Source organism: Charadrius vociferus, unplaced genomic scaffold (assembly GCF_000708025.1).
Source record: "Charadrius vociferus isolate BGI_N301 unplaced genomic scaffold, ASM70802v2 scaffold398, whole genome shotgun sequence".
NCBI classification, from domain to species: Eukaryota; Metazoa; Chordata; class Aves; order Charadriiformes; family Charadriidae; genus Charadrius; species Charadrius vociferus.
This window is the reverse complement of record NW_009649571.1, coordinates 532,995-540,782: the sequence shown is the minus strand read 5'-3', so window position 1 is coordinate 540,782 and position 7,788 is coordinate 532,995. Positions and strand designations below refer to the sequence as shown.

General features: G+C 59.2%; 1 protein-coding gene across 1 annotated transcript; it reads left to right on the top strand.

Moving 5' to 3' along the window:
- Positions 1-1,233: 1,233 nt before the first annotated feature.
- AMBP (alpha-1-microglobulin/bikunin precursor) lies at positions 1,234-7,090 on the top strand. The gene is made up of 10 exons (XM_009890271.1): positions 1,234-1,374; positions 2,029-2,171; positions 2,461-2,537; positions 3,061-3,174; positions 3,673-3,774; positions 4,311-4,348; positions 5,179-5,257; positions 5,347-5,514; positions 5,681-5,857; positions 7,059-7,090. Exons 1-10 carry the CDS (start codon positions 1,267-1,269, stop codon positions 7,088-7,090), a joined length of 1,038 nt encoding a protein of 345 aa, XP_009888573.1. The 5' UTR covers positions 1,234-1,266.
- Positions 7,091-7,788: the final 698 nt, after the last annotated feature.

The window sequence follows — 7,788 nt, the reverse complement described above, 5'->3', positions numbered from 1 at the left end:
CCGGGAGCGGGGCCGCGCTGTCATTCCTTACCGCCGGCTGCCACCTAGCGCTGGAGGGGCCGGGGGCAGCGGGGACCCCTGCGCGGGGAGGGACCCCCTGGCCAACCCCGTCCTCCCGCAGCCCCAGCTCGGGGGGCTGGAGCTCAGGGCTGCTTCTGGACCGACGGGGCACCTCCAGAGAGAGAGAGGCACAGGGCAGTTTAATGAGGTGGGCTCATTAAAGGAGTCTCTGCCCCACATCTAAAGGTCCCCCTTGCTCCCGACGACGCCCTAGGTGTGGCATAAAGACATGTGTGATGAGATGCTGTGGCTGTCCCTGCCTGGACCGCTGCTTCCCCGGCAGCCCATGCTGGCCGGGCAGCACATCCATCCGTCCTACGCAAAGGGCCCGTCGGTGGCCCATGGTGCAGAGGAGGGGTGAAAGTCCGGCCGGCTCCTGCAAGCGTGCCTCCGGCTCCAGCCCTTCTCTGTAAATATTGGGCCGGGGGCCAGCCCAGAGAGGGGCTCCTGCCCTTTGCTCTGTTTGCCATTTCCCTCGGGCTGTTTGGTTTCAGTTAATCATCCTGCAAAGGCAAACAGTGGTGGGGAGGGACAGCATGCCCCACGCCTCCCACTCCTGCCAGGCCCAGGAACCCTCGGCTGTGGGGTGGGTGACAACCGGACAACTCCTGGGCATTGGCCACCAGCTTGGGACCCCCTGGGAAGGGGGTCCAGAAGGGGAGCAGGCAGCACGAGCTCTGCTCCCTATAGACACTGGCCAGGGTTAGTCAGCCTGGGGTGAACACTGGGGACCCCTCGGTCCTCTCCTCTGCTCTCTGCAGGGTCAGACTGGTCCACCAGGGCTGGGGGCACCATCAGGGCTCTTAGCAGAATGCCAGAGCAGGAATATGAGTCCCAAGGTAGAATAAAGGAGACGGGCAGGTCCTGCTCCCACATCTGGGTGAAGCAGTGGTGTAGGAACAGGGCAGGGTGAGGACCTCAGCCTGGTGCCACAGGTGGATGCTCATCTCCCCTCCTGCACCTACGTCAGCTCTCTGCAAATCCCCACCACTGCCGAGGGCAGCTATGAGCCCTGGGACCACAGGGCTGGGGCCGTGCAGGGCCACCAGCTGCCCCACGTCCCCCTTTGGCAGGCCCCCCAGCTGAGCTGGCTGGCCCCATTGGCTGCGGTCTGAAGGTCATGCTGCTGCGCAGTGGGGACAGCACAGAGTCCAGGATCCCGTGGGTGTGCTGCAGTTCAGCGGCACTCAGAAGCCACCAGCCACGATGTTTTGGGGTCTCCTTCCCCTTCTCCTCTTCGCTGTGGCCAGTGGGACCCCCGTCAGGGACCAGGATGAGGATATCCAAGTGCAAGAGAATTTTGAGGCTGAGCGGGTAATGGCGGCTTGCGGTCTCTGGGGGCAGAAGGGATAGGGGAAAGCTTTATTTCTGTCTCCTCCAGAAAGCAGGGAGGTATTACCCATGCCTACATCAGGCTGTGCGGGACAGGCATTGGCAGCATGGCCCTCCCTGGGTGCTGGTCAGGGGGTGCCACCTGGCCAGCACTGGCCTTCGGGATGGCCTCACCCTGGCAAACACCTTGGCAGGGCAGCTGGAGCCCCAATAGCTGGGGCAGATGGATCTCGTGAGATGTCTGTTGATCTGCCCCAGCATGCCTGCAGGCAGCTCCAACATGCAGGATTCATGTGGGATGCAGAGTGCCTTGGAGATGTCCAGCAGGCAGCCCTGTCCCCTGCCAGGCTCTGCACAGCCCCTCATGTGTGCCTGGCACTGGGGTCCCCTGAGATACATGGGAGGATGCCAGTCTGATGCCTCCAGCCCTGCCTGGTGGGCAGGGGACCCGGAAAAATCCTGCTCGGTGCTGATCCGCTTTCCAAATCCTGAGGCAGCTCTGGCTTCGGCACCCTGCACCATCACCCTGCAGTTGCTCTCTGGGCCAGGAATATTTCAGCTCTGCAGAAAACCAGGAGATGCCCCACCTAAGTAGAGAGGGCTTGTGGTGGAGATGTCCCTTCCTTCTCCCCGCAGATGTATGGGAAGTGGTACGACATCGCCATTGGCACAACCTGCAAATGGATGAAGAACTACAAGGAGAAGTTCAGCATGGGCACACTGGTGCTGGGCCCTGGCCCCAGCACCGACCAGATCAGCACCTCCAGCACCAGGCTGCGGTATGGGGCACTGCCATGGATACTCGAGCCTCTCTCAAAGCCACCTCACCCAGAGGTGCTGCGTCTGCCAGGGGCTGGGGCAAGACATGGGGGTCGTTTGCTCGGGCTGGCATCAGAGCCCAGAGGAGGGGCTGGATTGGGCTCTACCCAACGCTCTACACCCAATGCCTTGAGCAGGGGGATTTCAGGGGTCCTGTGCCATGGCCTTGGTGCCCCAGGCATGATTTTTGTGCGATAAACAGGAAAAACGATCGCTCCAAGCAGGTGCTTGTTCTCCTCCTCCCTCCAGGCAAGGTGACTGCACACACGTCTCGGGACAGTACCAGAAAACCAGCACCCCTGGCAAATACACCTACTATAACTCCAGTAAGTTGGACTCGCTGCCGACCTGCTCGTCCCCAAGAGCTGCAGCGTGCCTGGGTGATGGGAACCAGTGCCAGGCACAGCTGGGAGTTGGGGAAGGGGTTCAGGAGGGCAGGGCTCAGAAGCCACTCCACAGTTTGGGTCATTTTCAGCCAAAGTATGGAGTGAAGTTTGGGGAAAGGGGCTGTCCAACCACTATCCCTGCATAGGCAGGGGACTATGAGATGTTCCAGCAGATCCCTCCTGTCCCCAAGGTCCCAAGATGGGGCAGGCTCCCACCAGTCACGTTTCAGGAGCGTTGGTGGTATCTCAGTTATCTGCAGCCCTTGCTTTCCAATTCCCTTGACTAAGAAGAGGTTGGTGAGCCTGAAGGGAGTCAGGGTGGTATCAGAGTCTGCTTCACAAAAATCAGCTATTTTCTTGAATTAGCTGCCTGATTTTGGTCCCCATCTTTGGGATTGTCTTACACTGCCCTGTTTCTCCCTGAGGGGCAGGAATGATGTCCCCTGTGTCCCTGTCTCACCAGAATGGGATGTGTCTATCCAGTCCTATGTGCTCCGCACCAATTATGAGGAATATGCTGTCATTCTGATGAAGAAGAAAAGTAATTTTGGCCCAAGCACTACCCTGAAGCTGTATGGTATGTCTGGCTATGGCACTTTTGGGCAAGCAGGCTTTGGAGTAGACCACTGCAGCTCAGAAACACCACCCAAGGGTCCCTCGGGTCCCTTGGCCTCAAAGAACCTGACCATGGCTTTGTAAGTGGTGCCTTGGAACAGCTCATCTTCAGCACTGCAGACATTTAGTCTTACGGCTCAGCTCAGAGCCACATCACACAATGAATGTCCAAACCAGCCTGTTGTGTGGGATGAAGGTGGCAATATCTTCTTGGAAGAAACCCAGGCCCTGAAGTGGCAGGAGATGACGTCTTTCATGATTGAGAAACATCAAAACCACTTTGTCCAAGCCCTTAGTCAAGGCTGGTCAAGAATAATGGAGGACAGGTTGGGTAGGACCAGGAGGCTGGTACCAGGCTTGCCTGTAGCTGCCTGAGCTCTGCAGGTCGGTGGGTGGTTGTGGGACTCCATGTCGGCCCCCTCCCATGCCAACCCTGCTTACAGCCTGTTCCCCTGCACAGGGAGGAACCCAGAGCTGCGGGAGGACCTCATCGAGTCTTTCCAGCAACTGGCTCTAGAGATGGGCATCCCCGCAGACTCAATCTTCATTCTGGCCAACAGAGGTAACCCGCCACGAGGCACATGCCTCTCCCACTGCCTGTCTCCCTGGGATGCCAGAACACTGGGGTGCAAGGCTGGGGAGAAGGGGGGACGGTCAGGGTGGAGGGAGGAGAGATAAGGGCTTTGGTAGGATAGCATGGGAAAGACACAAGGCCATGTATCAGCTAGGCTTCCACCAGCTTTCAGTCAGTGCAGTCCTTGCTGGGCTGTCAGGTCAATGCACCCCACAATGCTGTACTGGGACAAGGGCACAGGACACCCAGGGAAACTCCTGACTGCTCCCAATGACTGAGTGCTCCCAGAACCTGAGGAGCTCCTTGCTCATCCTGGGGTTCAGGAGGTGCTAGCACAATGCAGGTGGATGTGGGGATTTTAGGGTGATGTTCCTGCAAGTGGAAGGTGGAAAGCAGCAAGTGGGAAGAATGTTGGGGTGAAACTGGGAGGGCGTCTCCTTTCTTGGGGTCCTGTGTGTGCATGGTGCAGGACCACAGTGAGATGAGTTTGTCACGCTGCTGATTTATCCTGTCATCTGGGCCAGGTGAATGCGTTCCTCAGGAGACTGCAACTGCCTCTGTGGTGAGTGGCCCAGCCCAGGACCTGAGATGGATCAAGGCTGGAGACATCCCCTCCAAGCCAAACCTACTGGAGACCTGGTGTCTGGGGACCAGGCTCTGTGGGCAGGACACATTATTTGGGCAGTGGCTCTGCTGACTGCCCTGGGAGATCATCTCTGCTGATGGGCTTTGCACAGGCTGCAGGGTGAGGGTCCCGGGGACCAGGTGGGCAGCAGGGCTCCTTTCCAAGTGGAAGGCAATGATCCTTTCCTACTCTGATTTTTTGACGGGGTGAAAGTTGCCGCATGCCAAGCCTCCTTGCTCCTTGCCTGGCTGTGGGTGCTCCAGTCAGGCTGTGGACCCCCCCCCCTCCAGGGATGGGCAGGCAGCTCAGCACCCCACTGATCCTTCGGCAACCATCACCCAGCACCTCCTGATCTCGCAGGGTTGAGTTTAGTTTTTTTTTGGACTTTCATAGGAGAAACAACCCAGTTGACTCGAGAGCAGGTAACACACCACCTTGCACCAGCAAGACCAGAGACGTGTCCCCAGCACAGGGCATGACCGGGGCACTTTGGGTGTCTTTATGCAAAGTACACAATCCTGGCGCCCACCCAGGATGAGTCCAGGGCTGGGAAGACCGTGAGGTGGAGAGGGATCACAGCCTGTTGACCCAAGATCAAGTGCTGGTAGCACTGAGGAGGACTGGAGCCTGCACAGGCTGCAGCACCCAGCACAGTTGCCCCCAACATAGCCCATCCTGGGGGCAGCAGGGGTCCAGGGGTGATGGGGTGGGCAGCAGGTCCTATGGGCAGCGGCTGACGGCAGCTCTGTGCATTCTTCCCTGTGCAGAGGGCGCGGAGAGCAGTCCTGCCCCCTGAGGAGGGCTCGGCCGCAGGACCCCTGCCCCCTTACCTCAGCAATAAGGAAGGTATGTCCCAGGGGAGGGGACTGCATCGGGCATCCCCCTGCCCCGCATCCCCATTTGACTGTGATGGCTCATGCCGCACTCGTCCGCAGACTCGTGCCGGCTGAGCCGGGACCCTGGGCCCTGCAGCGGGATGCTCTCCCGCTTTTTCTACAACTCCTCCTCCATGGCCTGTGAAACCTTCCTCTACGGCGGCTGTCTGGGCAACGGCAACAACTTCTACTCGGAGAAGGAATGCCTGCAGGCGTGCCGGACAGAGGGTGAGTGGGGCAACCAGGAGACATCCCGGTGGGGTGCGGGAGGTGCCTTTGCTGAGGCATCAGAGGGGATCTGAGAGTGGCCTCGAATCCCATGTGTCCGGCATCCACCTGGGAGGTGTGGGGGCCCTGAAGTCCCTGCCCTCAGAGCAGCCCCCTGTCCCCTCAGCTGCCTGCAGGCTGCCCATCATCCAGGGTCCCTGCCAGAAGCCAATGACACGCTGGGCCTTTGACGCTGCTCAGGGCAAGTGCATCACGTTCAGCTATGGAGGCTGCAAGGGCAACGGGAACCAGTTCTACTCAGAGAAGGAGTGCAAGGAGTACTGCGGGGCTCCTCCGCTGGCAGGTACTCGCACCCTGCCTGCACCCTGCCTGCAACCCTGCCTGCACCGTGCCACGCTGTGCCGGGGAAGCCAGGGCAGCAGCCTGTGCCATCTCCTGTCCTGCTCCGGGCTGGGCCTGAGTGTGCTGGGTCTGCCCAGGGTTGGGACACGGCTGTCCTGGATCTGGGTGGATTCAGGATGGGTCTGTCCTGGGTCCTGGATAAGTCTGGGATGTTCTGGGTCCAGGATGGCTCTGGGATGAGGCTGTCCTGGATCTGGGATGGCTTTGGGATGGGTCTGTCCTGGGTCTGTATGGGTCCAGGATGGGTCTATCCTGGATCTAGAATAAACCTAGGATGGGTTTGTTATGGGTCCAGGATGGGTCTGGGATGGGTCTGCACTGTGCCTGGGGTGGGTCTGTCCTGAGTTGAGGACACTGATGGACTGAGATATATGGTCATTAATCTACAGACAGTATCACACAGCAGGGTACACATAGGCTGCAGATGTACTGAGGCCACAACTGAATTTCAAAACAGTCTTGATAAAAGGGGGAACAGCCCTAAGCAGGCTGGGGTGCAGTGGGGAGCAGTGGAGGTGACAGCCCCTGGGCAGGATCCCCAGCGAGGGAAGAGTGGTTGAAAGATATGGGGGGGCAGTAGGGACCCTGACACCAAATAAGGACCAAACTGGGTTCCCCGCCGGGGGCGTACCCTCTGTGCAATGCCTCACAGACCCTCCAGTTCTTGTCAGCGCAGGGGTTCCATATTGAACCTCCTTGAGAGACACAACAAGCACCGCTCAGCCCTTGGGATGCATGGACAAGCAGGTTTTCAGGAGTGTGGAGGAGGAAATCTTCCTGCAGAGAGGGGCAAGCTCAGGGGTCTTCAACCACAGACAGCCTTGAGCAAGCCTGTTTCCAGTGGGGCAGGAGCTGGGGGTTCACCATGCCTCTACAGATGGGAAATGGGGCTAGAGCAATGTGTCTTAGGGCAGAGCCCATCCCTGTCACCAATATAAAGTTCATTAATGCCACTGTGGCGGGTGGTGGGACACGAAGTGACATTCCAGGGCAGCATGGGTGTACACGGAGGGTCTGGACCACTTCTCACCATCACTGAGAGCAAGGACAAAGTGGGAAGTATCAGACATCACTATCTGTCCATGGGGAGACAAGGGGGTCTGCGGGTCTGCCTGTCACCCCGTGTGTCTCTCCGCTTGCAGAGGATGAGGAGTTTCTGCATCTGTCAAATTGACTCGGGTGGAAGACGAGCTGCTGGCACCCAGCATCAGGGCCTGGCAAGAGGATGCCGGGAGCTGCCAGCAGAAGCACAGGAGATGTCTCCAGCAGTAAATGTCTCTAATGTGACCAATGGCCCAGTGTCCATCCTCCAGCTGATGGGGAGCAGGGTGGGAGGTCCAGCAGGGGCAGGAGAGGCTGGCCTTCCCAATGGAGTGTCCCTCTGCTTTGCTGGGCTTCTGGGTGCTCCCCACTGAGTCTCTGTCCCTGTCTCAGCCCACTGCCCCATGCCCAGCTGGTGCTGGGGTGGCCGACAGGGCACGGGGGGGGCTCAGGGCATCCCACTGGATGGGGTTCAGCCACCCCGTTTCCCAGGGGCTCGTGGTGGGCAGCCAGGAAGGGGGCAGCAGGGGGAATAATTGTTGCTACATGGAGGTCGTACCAGGAAGGGCATGGTGGGACCAGGGGGCTCAGTCATGGGCCAGGGTAGGGATCATGGGGAGGGATGGGGATCACGGCAGGGTTACGTGGGGTTACAGCAAGAGATTACGGGGTGTGAGAGGGGACTCTGAGGGGTTACAGGAGGGGACAGTGGGGTTTAGGGGTCATGGGGGTCTACGGCCAGTCACAGCAGGGAATTACGGATGTTACAGCGGTCGCAGGGGGATTATTGGGGGTCACAGGAGGGAATTATGGGGTTGTGAGGGTGACAGG

Bases quoted from the DNA above. Each gene is read 5' to 3' on its own strand.
- AMBP (XM_009890271.1), top strand. From the start codon at position 1,267: ATGTTTTGGGGTCTCCTTCCCCTTCTCCTCTTCGCTGTGGCCAGTGGG. The intron at 4,349-5,178 runs GTGAGTGGCCCA...TTCCCTGTGCAG, and splicing joins AGACTGCAACTGCCTCTGTG to AGGGCGCGGAGAGCAGTCCT. The intron at 5,258-5,346 runs GTATGTCCCAGG...ACTCGTCCGCAG, and splicing joins TTACCTCAGCAATAAGGAAG to ACTCGTGCCGGCTGAGCCGG.